The sequence below is a fragment of the Lathyrus oleraceus genome, chromosome 6, assembly GCF_024323335.1.
Source record: "Lathyrus oleraceus cultivar Zhongwan6 chromosome 6, CAAS_Psat_ZW6_1.0, whole genome shotgun sequence".
Taxonomy (NCBI): Eukaryota; Viridiplantae; Streptophyta; class Magnoliopsida; order Fabales; family Fabaceae; genus Lathyrus; species Lathyrus oleraceus.
In genome coordinates this window covers 263,348,873-263,365,815 of record NC_066584.1, presented here as the reverse complement: position 1 = coordinate 263,365,815, position 16,943 = coordinate 263,348,873, and the positions used below count along the sequence as shown (strand labels likewise).

Sequence of the window (16,943 nt, the reverse complement as noted above, 5' to 3'; positions counted from 1 at the left end):
GCTTCTCTTTTTTAGGTCAGCATCTAAGTCGATTGAGAGAACTGTGGTCCAAACCAAATTTGGCCAGATAGAGGACTTTGGTAAGAGAGAATCTATTGATAAAGCTCGTCGTTGCCAATCTTCTATCAAGCCTGCATTATATGCTATCATCACGTTGTCTTCCATTTGTCCAAGTATAGGGGTAACCCTCGTAACCTAAGTCAGTTAATCCTCACAAATATAAGGTTTCTTTGCCCCAAGATAGTTGACTCACTGATATGTTGTTCTCACCACTTTTATCGTTCTCAGCAAGAATATCGTTGAAATCCCCAAAGCAAATCCAACTACTTCCACAATTATTGAATAAATTATGCATAAATATATATGTTTTCCTTTTGTTGTGTTCCTCTTAGAATCCATAAATGTTTGAGAAAAACCATTGTTGATTATCGTTTTCGTCCCCCACATACCCCCGTTATGATATTGATGGAGTTGGATGACATATCAAGGTTTAAGTTATCACTCTATAAGAGGGTTATGCTTCCTGCTCTGTCTTTTCCATTCCCTTTACAATCCATAGCTTGACAATAATCAAAACTACATTTCATTATTATGTCAGTCTGCATTTCTACTTCCTTAAGCCGAGTATCCATAATGAATACCAAATCGAGATTTTCCAAACGGATGAGCATCTGCCAGGCTCGAACTGCACGGAGATTCCCTAGCCCCATGGAGTTCCAGCTTAACATTTTCAATGGGATAGGTGGTGTTAGTCTTCCAACATCACCTCTACATCTTGAGATTCCTCTTTTTTCCTCCGCCTCCACAATCTTCCAGCGAGCCCTATGATATCCTCTTGCCTCCTTCAAACTCCAAAAGCTTTGTTTGGCTCGGATTTGCTTTTCGCCCTGAAGTTTATCTCTTCCATTCTTCTTTTTAATAGTTGCACTTTTTACTAATGGGTTCCTTCCGTTAATAGCCACAACTCCCAAAGATTATACTGGTCCACCTCTAGTTCCCCTTCCTTTCCTAATCCATTTGTGTCACACTTGCTCTGGCCGGATGAAACATTGAACAAACTTCGGCTACATGTACTTAAGCTGGATTCCTTCAAGCTGGATTCCTTCTGTTGTTCTTCAAAGACTTTGGGTAGTGGTGAAGCCCTTAGCCACATCCCATATGATAACTCTTAGTTCATCCAAGTCTTAGGTTTTTTCTTTGAATCACACCATTGTTCCTTTTTTCAACGGTTATTTCATATCCATCATACTTTGGTTCTGAGGAATCGGTCGTTCCTGTGGGCTTCTTTCAAATCCATCTCAAAGGACCCTAGAATACTAACAATTTTTTTTGCCATTGTTTCAGATCTAAGTATTAGAGGGAGATCATAGACTAACATAATAAAGTAGTTTTTCATTACAAAATTATGCAGTTTATTCAAGAAAATATTCACATAAAGCTAAGTGGTTTTATTTTCTTTTTATTGAGTCACTTCAAATCATGTTACATCTGAGACAAAGCCACAGTGCCACAGTCCTTGCTCATAGCTCATCTTTGGACCTTTCATCTTTTCCATGTTCATCATAGGATGCATATGCCTTAATAATTGACTCATATATTTTGATTCCTTTCAAATATTCATCTTTGTGAAGATACTGCATAGAGAAGAAACAACACATCAGTCAAATTAAACTCTAAACTAAGGTGCCCGACATTAGGATACAACTTCAAAAACTTAAGGTGCAGAGTGTCCACGCACAATTTAAGACATTTTCCTTTAATATAAGACACTTTTCGATATTACACATCCACTAATTTCATTAATTGTAGGGATGAGTTTGTAAAATTAACACATTTCATAAGTATAATTGTACAAACAATGGCATGGCTTGTGCCGACAAGCACACTAGCATCAAATAAATAAACATGCACAAATTATACTATAAGAATCACCTCATTGTGGTCATGGAGTAGATCAGGAGTGTTTGCAATAGGTGAAAATCCAATAGCTGGAAATCCAAGACTGCGGAAATAGCGTGCATCTGTAGACGCAGGAAAGATCTCTGGTTTGCCAAGTTTCCCGCCAGCCTCTTGAACAGCATTTTCTAACAATGCCCACCAAGGATTGGAACTGTCAGTTTTGGTGACGGCTGGTTTTCCGGATGCATCGCGCCCATACATCTTTTGTTTAAACTGCCCAAGCTAAAATGTATTAGAGGGCAATCTAATAAGAGGTAACTTGTTCTCGAAAAGTGAAAAGTAGAAAGCCGTAAAATGATTAATTGTGTTGTCTAGGGAATTTTGAGAGATACTGATAATTGAAAGACGAACTAGACACTTGTTAGCAGAAATAGTGAAATACTTCCAAGTGGATACTTACGATGAAAGACATATTACGCCAAGTAGGTGCCCACTCTTCGGCAATTCGCCTCTCCAGTGATTCTGTATCCGCAGTTGGTGGCACTCTAATATCAAATCCAGCTTCTGCTTCAGATGGCTGCAAATTCATGACAAAACCCTGGTGCAGCACAACGAAAGAAAGATATAATAGAATCATTAGGGGGAATTCAACCATGACAATTGCTGGAACTTCTTAATGTGCGAACACACAAACATGTGAAATGAAGTGTCATTTCAAAGGTAAACATAACATAGTTGGCAGACTCCTCTACAATGTAAAATAGAATATTGATATAGTAAAGAAAAAAATGTTAAGCAAGAACATGTTTCTGGTTCTATTCTATATTCATGGAATAATCAATCTTATATATTACATAAAGGTTTAAACTGTTGTCCACAACCACGATTGACTTACTGTTGGTGATGGGGTTCCAGATTTCAAAAAGACCGTGTTGATAGAAACAACTTCCCCAACAGCCTTCAAGCCGGCCTTTATCAAGTCAGACTGCGAGGCACGATACCTTCGGATGCTTTCAATACTCTTCAAAAGATTCTCCATAGCAGAGTTATCATAAAGCTTGGCTCCATGCCCAGGAATCCCAACAGCCTTGATCACCAACCACCACGGACTCCTCTCTGCATAGAATGCCCTGTAATGGTCGTCCAGAGAAGGAAGCCCTGTATGTTTGTAAGTGAATACAAATTCAAACCAATGCTCCACAAACAATTACATATAAAATAGCTTATAACTTATAAGTGTTTATTTATACTATACCTTCATCAAGCACTATACCAACATTCAAATCCTGAAAAACCCTAGAAAGAGAAAACTTCTCAGCACCATCATGTCCACCAATTTCCTCATCAGGAGCAAAAGCCAAATAAATAGTCCTTTTGGGTTGAAACCCCCATTGTTTAAGCTTACGAACAGCTTCAAGATACTGCATTCCAACACACTTCATATCCTGAGAGCCTCTCGCATAGATTCTTCCCTCAGAATCCACATGGGCTTCAAAGGGAGGGTGATCCCATTTATCTTGTTCCGCAGGGACAACATCAGTGTGAGAGTAGAGCATGATGGCAGGAAGCTCTGGGCTGGTTCCGGTCCATTTGAGAAGGACTAAAGGTTTTCCTGGAACAAGTTCGATAGTTTGGGAATGGAGTGAGAGGGATTTGGCTTGTGATGTAAGGAAATCTGATGATTGTGTGTAGTTTGGGGTTGGATGGTTGGTTTTGATTTGTAGGAACTGTTGGAAACGTGAAATGATGTTGGATTCTGAAGACTCTGATGCTGAAAATGTGAGTGTTGCTGTTGATAATAGAAAAGCTATGAAGATGATGATGTTCATGCAGGTGAACTTCATCCTTTTCTACACACTCTTAGCTTACTCTTGATGCAGTTACTTTCCCTTCCTCCTCTAATGAATGTTTTATTTTTTCATTGTCTTGTTGTTTTGAAAAAGATTGATTTATATAAAAATTTATCTCTTATAATATATAAAATATTTAGTTTGTCTAGATTTATGTATTTGGTCTAGATATCAACTAAATACAATAATTATTTATTCAATATAAATACTAAAAAAAATTATAATAAAAATTAAAATAAATAAATATAATTTTTTTGCATGGATTAAAATGAAACAACAATTAAAAGTATAAAATAATATATTTATAAGAATTAAAAACATAACTGTTAGATCAAATTAACACTAAAAATATATATAATATAATATATATAATTCTAGAATGTTTCCACTAACTTTTTCCTTACCATCCCTTGTTTATTTTATTTTGCTTCTTATTTTCCTACCAACCACCACCACTTTGAGTCAATATTCTATGCCATAGCATATTTCAATGATTGAAAAACACATGTAGTTCAAAAGAGCCTACTTCAACTCGTCCATGCAATACAATGACATAAGAAAGGTTATTTGCTTTATCAACTTCATTTGCCGGTTTGAAAAGAAAAAAAAACACTAACTAGAGAGAATAATTTTAATTATGACAGTAGGAGTGAGTGATACCCTAAGTTAATAAGGATGATTAGAGATTTTAGTAATTTTATGGTAATTAATAATGTTTATGATGAGAGAGTTATCTTATTTGAGGTGAGAGGCAATATATTTATGCGTTATGCTGGTTAAATTATGATTTATCTCAATTTTAAATTTGAGATATTTGTAACACCTCAATTTTTATTTTAATATTTTTTTAATTTTATTTGAGTTTTTGAAGTATATTTTATTTAATTAATTATTATTATTTAAGTTAATAAGGATTGAGAGAATTTAATTATAATTTAATATTTAAATTATCGGAGAATGTGAGAAATTATGGTTTTGAATAGTAGAGTTAAGTGAGAATTGAGGAAATTAGTTGAAATCATTAAAATAAATTAAATTAGATTTTATTTAAATAGAAGAGAAAAGTGAGAGTACATAGAATTTTTGGTGGAATAAGGATTAAGAGGAGAAGAGAGTAAACTCTAGCATAGAAGTGAAAGAGGAGAGTCTTCATAGCCAAAGTGTTTAAAGTTTCAAGTTTTTATGCATAATCGATGTAAGGGGATTATTCGATATATTGGTGTTTAAACATGAGGGATATTAGAGATTCCTTAACCCATTTTTCTTTCCTTTTCTTCATTCTTTTTTTCTTCCATTAATGTGAAATTTGAACCTTGAAATGGTTTCTACAAAATCTCTTTGGATTGTCATTATATAGTTCTGAGTTATGCTTTATTAATGATTCAATTTATGTGAACTTATGTGTTTAATTCAAATTTTTTATGTTCATGAATATATGTGATGATTTGATGATGATTACATGATTAATTGATAAGTTGTGTGTTTTTTATGTGTTAAATGTTATATGAATCGTGTATGATAATTTCTATGCGTGTGAGTTTGTATGGAACTTAAAAATTGAGGTTTGAAAGTGCAGCAATGGCAAAAACGTAGAAAAACGGGTTTCAGCAGCGGTTGATGGAACCAATGACGTGGCCATAAAACGACAATAATCGTTGATGATGTATTTTATGTTCGAAAGGAACCAGTGACGAGTATAGAAGTTGGAGGTTTGGATGAGAATTGCATATTTGTTGTAGCATTCATGCATCATGTATATTGGAGCCAGGTAGGATTCAGTCCAGTGATGAGTAGGACTTTGGTCCAGTGACGAATTGGATACCTTAGAAATATACCTCTGAATTTCCTAAAGATTGGTGTCACATGCACGAGAGTAGAGGATATGAACATTACATACTTAATTGCATTTGTTAATTGATTATTTGTTGTCATTTGATTTCGCGATTGTGATTGATTAATTACTATTATTAGACTTTGGCTTGATATATGTTTTTGTCCCTTAACTTAATTTAATAGTCTGCTTTAGTCTCTTAACTAAAAAACGTTGCAAGTTAGTCCCTAACTTCACTTTTGTTATCCTATTTGATCTCTCCTATCAATTTCTGGAAGAAAAAAAACATTAACTTTTTGTGACATGGCGTGACAACAAGACCATTGGTGCAAATCTGAGTTAATATATGTAGTTAAAAACTGATACACTATTTAAACTGCAAGAATTTTTTTTTAACCTCCAAAAACAAAACCCTTAACTGCATATGTTGACTCAGATTTGTACCAATTGTCTTGCTGTCAGACCACATCACCAGAAATTAATGTTTTTTTGCCAAAAATTGACGAAAGTGATCAAATAGGATAACAAAAGTGAAGTTAAAGGACTAACTTGTAACGTTTTTTAGTTAAGGGATTAAAGCGGAATATTAAATTAAGTTAAGGGACTTGGTGATTAATTATATCTTATGTAAGTTTAAGGAGTGCCTTACCGTGAATGAGGCACTTAGACGATTTTCCGAATTTTTTACGGTTTATGATTTTTACTTTCTTGAGATGTTTATGTGATGAAAAGCGGTAAAGTGCGGAAAGTAAAGAACACCACGATGTATAGTGGTTCCCCTCACAGATTGAGAGTACTCCACTCCCCTTTCAACACGAAAGAGAATTTCACTATAATGTTAGATTCCTAGACAAGACACCTTAAGGTCTTTCTATCTAATTCTAACACACCAAGAACAATCCTCTTGGATTTACAATGTTTAAAGTCCAATCGAGACTCAATTTCTCACAAAAGGACCTCTTGTATCCACACACCGGATAACAAGGATAAAACCTTACAAACTTATTCTTAACAATCCTAAAAATAAGTTGTAATCAAGAAGTACAATTCTGAATTTTTTGTAGAAGATGAAATAGTTGGAATTTTGAAGTATATCAATTTATCAATTGATCTTCTCCTTTGTAACACTTAATTCTCACAATAATTATACAAGTGTTCTTTGAATGGAATGAGACTATGATGCTTAAAATGAAAGTTTATGCAAGGTTTCACTCTTAAGAAAATTTGGAAGAACACTTAAAAATGTTTGAGAGAATGTGTGTAAATGATTTGAAATTTTGCAAGGAGGTGAATTTGAAATCTGGAAAAATGATGTATATATATTGTCTAAACATCTCCTCAGATGGATGCAAATATCCAAAGGATGCCATGGTTCATGGTAAAGAAAATAGAAAAGTTTCCATGAAGAGATGCATTAATTTTTGCCTCTGGGTCACTGGTAATCGATTACCTTAATATGAGTAATCGGTTACTTGCATCCAACGTGCAAAAATATTTAAATTTTTTCCAGAGTAATCGATTACTTGTTTCTAACGTTCAAAATTATTTGAATTTTACACAGAGTAATCGGTTACCCCAAAATGGATAATCGATTACTTCATCCCAGATTTAAAAAATAGTTTAAAGAATGAAGTGTTATGATTTCTTTGATGCATAAAAATACTTTCAATGATATGGCATGAATGAAACATGTTTTGAACACTTGTATAAATATCTAGAGGTCAAGTGTTATACCTTATCCATTTGAAATACGGATCTCCATGAATTTCATCGAGACTTGATCATATAGTTGAAAACTTCGTTCATGAGCTTGACTCTTGATCAATCCTTTTTGTTAATCAATCTTAGACTTGTAGCGAAGTTTGTCATCATCAAAACATCTGAGAAGTCATGTCTTCACAATCTCCCCCTTTTTTATGATGACAACCCAAAAGAGTGAATGTTTGATCCAAACATGTTTCTCTAGCAAATGCTCCCCCTTAATTTATGTTTTAAGGAGTCTTTTGAAATCTGCATTTTGTTAGAGAGAAACATAAAACAAAGAGATAACACAGTAACAATCTCTTCTCCCCTTTTGTCATTAACAAAAATGGTGGAATAGAGAAATAAGTATAAACATGCAAACAACATACATCAAGCACTACATAACACAGAAGATAATGCAAACAACTCACGTGTATTTAAAAATTAAAAAAAATCTGGAAGGAACAGTGGTAATCGATTACTTTAAACAGGGTAATCGGTTACACAGTTTAAAAATTCATGAGTAAGATAAAAACATGCAGAGTAATCGATTACCCAATATGGAGTAATCGGTTACACAGATTAAAAATGCGTAAGGAAGGCAAAAATATGCAGGATAATCGATTACCCAATAAGGAGTAATCGGTTACACAGATGCAAAAAGTTCATATACACATTTTAAAGAGAAATTTCACAAAATAAGAAAGATTAAGAACTTGTGTACCTTGGCCTCATTATAATGTATAGTGAATGGTTCTTTTGCGAGTGGTTTTATGAAAATGCCCGCCAGTTGATTATGAGTATCGACAAAGGTAACTTCGACATCGCCTTTAAGCACATGATCACGAAGGAAATGGTGTCGAATGTCTATGTGTTTGGTCCTTGAGTGCATGACCGGATTCTTTGTGATATTAATCGCACTTGTGTTATCGCATCGGAGTGATATGCATCCAAGATCGATTCCATAGTCACTTAATTGTTGCTTTAGCCAAAGGTTCTGTGCACAGCAACTACCCGCTGCTATGTATTCTACTTCAGCCGTACTAAGAGCAACACACGCTTGTTTCTTAAATGACCATGAGACTAATGCATTACCAAGGATGTGACACGTTCCACTAGTACTTTTTCTATATGTTTTACAACCTGCATAATCCGCGTCAGAATAACCAATTAACTTACAAACACTACCTTTAGGATACCATAAGCCAACGTTGGTTGTTCCTTTGAGATACTTCATGATTCTTTTGACCGCCGCGAGATGTGACTCCTTTGGATTTGCTTGGAAGCGAGCACATAAACACACGCTAAACATTATGTCAGGACGGCTTGCTGTCAAATATAGTAAAGAACTAATCATACCTCGATACTTCGTAATATCAATTGACACACCCGATTCGTCTTGATCAACATAGGTTCTGGAGCCCATTGGTGTTGACATTGCTTTACAACCATCCATTTCAAATCTCTTTAACAACTCTTTGCAATACTTCGATTGGTTGATAAAGATTTCGTCTTTTAGTTGCTTGATTTGCAATCCAAGGAAGTAGTTCATCTTTCCCATCATAGACATTTCAAATTCACCTTGCATTATCAACGCAAATTCTTCACATAGTTCTTTGTTGGTTGAACCGAAGATTATGTCGTCTACGTAGACTTGAACAAGTAAGGTGTTTCCTTTTATCTTCTTGATAAATAAAGTCTTGTCTACTTTGCCTTTTTCAAAACCTTTTTCACATAGAAAATTACTTAGACGATCATACCATGCTCTTGGTGCTTGTTTTAATCCATATAGCGCTTTCTTCAATTTGTATACATGTGAAGGATGCTTGAAGTCTTAAAAGCCCGGGGTTTGTTTGAAATAGACTTCTTCGTTGATGTAGCCGTTTAAGAAGGCGTTTTTGACGTCCATTTGAAATAGCTGAAAATTCATTGAACATGCGTAAGCAAGTAATAAACGAATAACTTATAACCTTGCAACCAGAGCGAAAGTTTCTTCAAAGTCGATTCCTTCTTCTTGATTATACCCTTGAGTGGCCAATCTTGGTTTGTTTCAAACAATTATTCCATTCTCATCAAGTTTGTTCTTAAACACCCATCTTATTCCAATGATGTGCTTACCACTTGGTCTAGAAACAAGTTCCTAAACTTGATTTCTCTCAAATTGGTTTAATTCTTCTTGCATAGCAACAATCCATTGATCATCTCCTAGAGCTTCATCAATTTTAGAGGGTTCTATTTGCGAAACGAATGCCATGTTTAAGCATGCATCCTTGAGATTCAATCTTGTAGCAACACCTTGACTAATGTCACCAATTACTTTGTCAATAGAATGATCTTTATGAGTCCTTCATTCCTTAGGTAGATCATTTTCATTTTACTCTTGTTGAATCGGTTCTTCTTGATTCTTGTTTGAAGTATCTTCTTTAGGAATTTCTACAAAATCATCATCATCATCACAAATAACAATTTCCTCTTTCGAGGGGTTAAATTCGTCAAACTTAACATGCATGGATTCTTCTATATTTAAAGTTCTTTTATTATATATTCTATATGCTTTACTTGTAATAGAATAACCAAGAAAAATACCTTCATCCGATTTTTCGTCGAACTTACCAAGGTTGTCTTTGTCATTGTTAAGGACAAAGCACTTGCACCCAGAGATATGGAAGAAAGAAATGTTGGATTTCCTTCCTCTAAAGAGTTCATATGGAGTCTTCTTTAGGATGGGTCTTATGTTAACTCTATTACTTACAAAACATGTCGTGCTAACCGCATCCGCCCAAAAATACTTAGGAAGATTTGAGTCGCTAAGCATTGTTCTTGCAAGTTCCACCAATGACCTATTCTTTCTTTCAATTACTCCATTTTGTTGAGGAGTCCTTGGAGCTGAGAAGTTGTGAATTATTCCTTGATCTTCACAAAAATCTTCAAAAGAGGTATTCTGGAATTCTCCACCATTATCGCTTCTTATGGAGGCAATTGTTAATGATTTCTCATTTTGAATTTGCTTTGCATACTTCTTGAATAATTTGAATGCATCACTTTTCTTCACTAAAAAGAATGTCCAAGTATATGTAGAATAATCATCAACAATAACTAAAGCATATAAGTTACCTCCGAAGCTTCTTGTTCTTGATGGACCAAATAAGTCCATATGTAACAATTGTAGTGGCCTAGAAGTGGACACCACATTCTTGGATGTGAAAGTTGATTTGGTTTGCTTCCCCTTTTGACATGCATCACAAAGTCTATCTTTGATGAATTTTATCTTTGGCAATCCAATGACAAGGTCATGTTTTACTAACTTATTCAAGTGCTCCATGTGAATGTGAGCAAATCTCTTATGCCATAACCATGAGTCATTGTTATTTGCCACACGACACTTAACCTTCAAAGAAACATCATCAAGGGAAATCATGAAAATATTATTAATTCGCTTACCTATAAGCATTACCTCTTGTGTGACTTCGTCTTCAATTAAACATTCATCTTTTGTGAACCTTATTTTGAATCCTTTGTCACAAAGTTGGCTTATGCTTAAGAGGTTGTGCTTTAGTCCTTCGACATATAGCATATCTTCGATGGATATGAAATTTGGTGCACCTACTTTGCCTATGCCAAGAATTCTTCCTTTGTTGTTATCTCCATAAGTAACATAACCCTTGGCCTTAAGCTTTAGATCTGAAAATTTGTGCACATCACCGGTCATATGCTTGGAGCACCCACTATCCAAATACCAAAGGTTTGATGTGGCCTTCAAGCATACCTACAAAACAAAGTTAAGTTTTGTGAGGTACCCAAATTTCTTTGGATCCTTTATAATTAGTACCTTTCTCAACCCATACATAATGCCCCTTTGCTACACTAAAGTTTCTAATATAGCAAGCATTAGGTATCTGGCCAATAATACCACAATAAAAACAAGTTGGTTCAAAATTGCTTTTATATCTAGGAACATAAGACCTTTTCTTTTTAGGATGTTGATGCACAACTTTTGGTGTGTTGACTCTTTCTTTTGGAGATTGATCCTTAGCCTTACAAAGATAGTTTTACTTGTACTTGGTTTAGAAAATTTGGAGTAACCAAGTCCACTTTTGTCATTTGAGTGCCTTTGTTGGCTAAGAATCCCTTCCAAACCAATTTGTCATTTTTCATAATTTATCCTTTTTCATACCTTTCAAGGACTCTTTTAAGTTGGACAATTTGGAAAGAGAGAGACTCACACTCTAGACATACAAAATTCTTCTTTTCACTAATCATCTTTTGTTTTTCATTTTCAAAACTTTCAATCTTTTCTTCCAAGGAAGAAATTTGTTTCTTTTGAGATGATATAGTTTTATAAAGAATTTTCCATTCATTTAACAATTCATTAATTGCATCTTGTGCATCATCATCAAAAAGAGAAAAATTATTACTAACCTCTTCTTCATCATCGGAATGATGAGAAGCCATTAGCGCCAAGTTTGCACATTCCTCACTATCCGATCCGGATGAAGAACTAATTTCATTGTCCTCCCATGCAAGATATGCCTTTTTGTTCTTGAAATCCTTCTTGCTCTTGAATCCGCCTTTCTTTGAAAGTTTAGGACATTTCGGCTTTATGTGGCCTTGCACTCCACATTCGTAGCATGTTACATCTTGCGTAGATGTGGTGGCCTCCTTTTCCCTGAAATGTCTATTCTTTTTAGCGTTAAAGGATTTATCATTTTTGTTAAAGAACTTACTGAGCCTTTTAACAAGGAGCATGAAATTCTCATCTTCCTCCAATGCGTTATCATCTTTATCTTCTTTTGAGTCTACCTTCAAGGCAATCCCTTTAGATTTCTTTTCTTGACTTTCATGTTTCTCAAGCCTACCAAGTTCAAACTCATGTTCTTGAAGTTTACCAAAGAGTGATGCGAACGTCATTGTTGAAATACTTTTCTTTTCGGAGATAGTCGTCACCTTCAGTTGCCATTCTCGAGTCAATGATCTTAGTACTTTAAGATTGAGATCGTCATTTATAAATGTTTTTCCGAGAGCAATCAAGTGGTTATTCAAGTGAACAAATATCTTTTGTAGCGCCACGATGGATTCTCCGGGTAACATTCTAAACATCTCATATTCTTGACTTAATGTATTCAACCTTGATCTCTTTACTTCAGCGGTGCCTTCATGTGTCTCCACTAAGGTGTCCCATATTTGTTTCGCTGATTTGCATTGAGATATGTGGAAGAACTCGTCCATGCTTAAAGCACTTTGAAGAATGTTTATTGCTTTCTTTTCATTTAAGATTTTTTTCTTATCATCTTCATCATACGAACTCTTTATCTTTGGAGTACCAGTGCCATTGACCACACTCATAGGATTATGTGGACCATCTTCAACGACTTCCCATATGCCTTCTCCTTGGGCTTATAGATGTGCTTTCATATAGATCTTCCAAAAATCAAAATATTCTCCAGAGAATAGTGGTGGTTTGTTACTACTTCCACCGTCTTTAAAAACTGGATTCGTGCTTGCGGAAGCCATGCGGATCTTTTAGGAACAGGTTGCCTATAACCTACTATGATGCCAATTGAAAGTTTAAGGAGTGCCTTAAAGGGGGGGGGGTGAATGAGGCACTTAGACGATTTTCCAGATTTTTTATGGTTTATGACTTTTACTTTCTTGAGATGCTTATATGATGAAAAGCGGTAAAGTGCGGAAAGTAAAGAACACCATGATGTATAGTGGTTCCCCTCACAAATTGAGAGTACTCCACTCCCCTTTCAACACGAAAGAGAATTTCACTATAATGTTAGATTCCTAGACAAGACACCTTAAGGTATTTCTATCTAATTCTAACACACCAAGAACAATCCTCTTGGATTTACAATGTTTAAAGTCCAATCGAGACTCAATTTCTCACAAAAGAACCTCTTGTATCCATACACCGGATAACAAGGATAAAACCTTATAAACTTATTCTTAACAATCCTAAAAATAAGTTGTAATCAAGAAGTACAATTCTGAATTTTTTGTAGAAGATGAAATAGTTAGAATTTTGAAGTATATCAATTTATCAATTGATCTTCTCCTTTGTAACACTTAATTCTCACAATAATTATACAAGTGTTCTTTGAATGGAATGAAACTATGATGCTCAAAATGAAAGTTTATGCAAGGTTTCAATCTTAAGAAAATTTGGAAGAACACTTAAAAATGTTTGAGAGAATGTGTGTAAATGATTGGAAATTTTGCAAGGAGGTGAATTTGAAATCTGGAAAAATGATGTATAGATATTGTCTAAACACCTCCTCAGATAGATGCAAATATCCAAAGGATGTCATGGTTCATGGTAAAGAAAATAGAAAAGTTTCCATGAAGAGATGCATTGATTTTTGCCTCTGGGTCAGTGGTAATCGATTACCTTAATATGGGTAATCGGTTACTTGCATCCAACGTGCAAAAATGTTTGAAATTTTTCCAGAGTAATCGGTTACCTCAAAAAGGATAATCGATTACTTGTTTCGAACGTTAAAAAATATTTGAATTTTACACAGAGTAATCGGTTACCCCAAAATGAATAATCGATTACTTCATCCCAGATTTGAAAAATAGTTTAAAGAATGAAGTGTTATGATTTCTTTGATGCATAAAAATACTTTCAATGATTATGGCATGAATGAAACATGTTTTAAACACTTGTATAAATATCTAGAGGTCAAGTGTTATACCTTATCCATTTGAAATACGGATCTCCATGAATTTCATCGAGACTTGATCATATAGTTGAAAACTTTGTTCATGAGCTTGACTCTTGATCAATCCTTTTTGTTAATCAATCTTAGACTTGTAGCGAAGTTTGTCGTCATCAAAATATCTGAGAAGTCATGTCTTCACATCTTATACTTTCCTAGTTGATTTATGCACTGTTTATGTATGAAATGTATTCTCACCCCTTTTTGTTCCCATGTTGTTCTATATGTATGTTATGCAGATTTTCAGGTAGAGACGGTGAGCATTAGTTGTTACTTACTTTGGAGGATGGCATAGTTGGCCTACTCACTACTTTATTTCTTGTTTTGTACGCTATACCTTGTCGGCTATTTAGTTTTCTATTGTGTCGCTCTGATAGTATAACACAAGATTGAGACTACCTTATTTTGGTTTTTCTAAGTTGTTTCATGAATACTTTATGTCATGAATGAAGTTTGTTTTCCGCTTATGATGCGATTTGTGAATGTTAGAAAGACGCGACACCCTTTTTATATCTTTATTTTTTCCGCATGTGTTATAAATTATATTTTAGAATTTAGGGTGTTACATAGTTGGTATTACATTTGGTCGGTCCATCCGGCCTTAGGTGTTATAATTATACAAGGCCCTTGCGCACAATATGTGTGTTAACTTTGTTAGTGCTATTTTAGATAATAACTATTTGCTTTGCTGTTTAAAATTGGTTAACTTGTTTAGACTGGTTGTGCAGAAATAAATGGCAGGTGGTAGAAATAATCAAGCGATTGCAGATGCTCTAGAAGCAATGGCTTAGGTGATGGCGCAAGCAAATCAAGCTTTGCACACTAATTAGAATCACAATGGAAGAACTTATGAGTTTCATGGGCTGGGAAAATTCTAGAAGAATAACCCTCATATGTTTAAGGGAAGATACACTCATGAAGGCTCCCAAGCTTGGATCCAGGAGATTGAGAAGATTTTCATAGTTATGGCGTGCATTGATGCACAAGTGGTGTTATTTGGAACACATATGTTGTCTGAGGAAGCTGAGTATTAGAGGGAGAACATCCGCCAAAGGATGGAAGTCGGCAATGCTGAAATTACTTGGGATAGTTTCAAGAATGAGTTTCTAGACAAGTGTTTTCCAGATGATGTTCATAATCGTTAGGAGATTGAGTTCTTTGAGCTAAAGCAGTGCAATATGATGATGGTTGACTATGCAACCAATTTTGAAGAGTTGTACAGGTTTTATCCTCACTATAATGGTGTAGACGCTGAAGGTTCCAAGTGCGTGAAGTTCAAAAATGGTCTACCTCTTGAGATCAAGCAGTTCATTGGATATCAGGAGATCCATCGTTTCTCGGTACTAGTCAACAAATGTATAATTTATTATGAGGATAGTAGAGCCATATCCGCTTACTACAAGAGTATGCGTGAGAATAAGAATGACAATGAGAATCGTGGAAAGCCATATATGACTCCAGTTGCTAAGTGGAATTAGAAGTCCCAGTATAAGGCCGCAAGCGGGAGTGAAATAAGTGGGGGAGGCGTTTTTTGCTCCTCTAAGATGTTTCAAGTGTGAAAAACTAGGACATGGTTTTGTTGATTGCAAGAGTACACTTCTAACAACTTGTTTCAATTGTGGGGAGCAGGGTCACATCAGCACCCAATGCCAAAAGCCAAAGAAAGTGTCAGGTGTCGTGCAAGCTAGTGGAAACATATTTTCTCTTAGTGGTATGTAAACCTCTAGATCTGATAACTTGATTCAAGGTATGTGTTTCATAAATGGTATTTCTTTGATTTCTATCATTGATACGGGTGCGACACGTTCATTCATATCACATGATTTCATTAGCAAGTTAAACATGGTAGTATCCCCTATGAATGGTAGTATGGTCATAGATACTCCAACCAATGGTTCTGGGACCATTTCGCTAGTTTGTTTGAATTGTCCTTTGTCCATTTTTTGTAAACATTTTGGAGTTGACTTGATCTGTTTTCTTATAAGTCAATTAGATGTTATTTTGGGAATGAACTGGTTAGAGTTCAACCATGTTCACATCAATTGTTTTGATAAGGTCGTGATATTTTCTAAGTTTGAGGACGATAAGGATTCGAGGTTTATATTTGCTAACCAAGTAGAGATGTCCTTGAAGCAAGAGGATCAAGTGCTCATGATGTTAGTTTCTCTGAAAGTAGATAACGAAGCTGAGATTGTTAATCTTCCTGTTGTGTGCGAGTTCCCAGATGTTTTCCTTGATGATATTGGTGATTTTCCTCCTGATCGTGAAGTTAAGTTCACGATAGATTTAGTACCTGGTACTAGACCTATATCTATGGAATCGTATAGAATGTATGCATCAAAGTTGAGCGAGTTGAAGAAGGAGTTAGAAGATTTGTTAGAGAAGAAGTTTGTCAGACCAAGTGCAGTGTCTTGGGGAGCGCTAGTGTTATTGTTTACGAAGAAAGATGAAAATATGAGATTGTATGTGGATTATCGATAATTAAATAAGGTTACTATTAAGAACAAGTATCCTCTTCCTAAGATTGGTGACCTTGTGTATCAGTTGGTCGGAGCTTGTATGTTTAGTAAGATAGATCTGAGGTCAGATTACCATCAGATTAACGTGAAAACGAAGGATATATCTAAGAGTGCATTCAGAATCCGTTATGGTCATTGTGAGTATTCAATTATGTATTTCGGTGTGTCTAATGCACCAAGAGTGTTCATGGAGTATATGAATAGGATTTTTTACCCTTATTTGGACCTGTTTGTCATGGTGTTTATAGACGATGTTCTGGTATACTCTCAATCAGACGAAGAGTGTGCATGACACCTGCGAGTTGTGTTGCAGACCTTGTAAGAAAATAAATTGTATGCCAAGTTATCCAAGTGAACTAGTAGTTAAGGGTGACATAAC

General features: G+C 35.1%; 2 protein-coding genes across 2 annotated transcripts; one reads left to right on the top strand and one right to left on the bottom strand.

Moving 5' to 3' along the window:
• Nucleotides 1-1,372: 1,372 nt before the first annotated feature.
• On the bottom strand, nucleotides 1,373-3,845 carry LOC127098004 (uncharacterized). Its single transcript, XM_051036503.1, has 5 exons — nucleotides 3,155-3,845; nucleotides 2,795-3,057; nucleotides 2,360-2,497; nucleotides 1,933-2,172; nucleotides 1,373-1,634 (listed from the first exon to the last, which is right to left on the bottom strand). The coding sequence occupies exons 1-5, from the start codon at nucleotides 3,741-3,743 to the stop codon at nucleotides 1,521-1,523; spliced, it is 1,344 nt and encodes a 447-aa protein (XP_050892460.1). The 5' UTR covers nucleotides 3,744-3,845; the 3' UTR covers nucleotides 1,373-1,520.
• A 12,042-nt stretch (nucleotides 3,846-15,887) lies between these two features.
• On the top strand, nucleotides 15,888-16,526 carry LOC127095068 (uncharacterized). The gene has a single exon (XM_051033813.1). The coding sequence runs from the start codon at nucleotides 15,888-15,890 to the stop codon at nucleotides 16,524-16,526; it is 639 nt and encodes a 212-aa protein (XP_050889770.1).
• The last annotated feature ends 417 nt before the right edge of the window (nucleotides 16,527-16,943 follow it).

Coding starts and splice junctions, on each gene's coding strand:
- LOC127098004 (XM_051036503.1), bottom strand. CDS start 3,743: ATGAAGTTCACCTGCATGAACATCATCATCTTCATAGCTTTTCTATTA. Junction 2,173..2,359: donor GGCGTAATATGTCTTTCATC/GTAAGTATCCAC, acceptor TAGCTTGGGCAG/TTTAAACAAAAGATGTATGG. Junction 1,635..1,932: donor TACTCCATGACCACAATGAG/GTGATTCTTATA, acceptor TTCTCTATGCAG/TATCTTCACAAAGATGAATA.
- LOC127095068 (XM_051033813.1), top strand. CDS start 15,888: ATGGTAGTATCCCCTATGAATGGTAGTATGGTCATAGATACTCCAACC.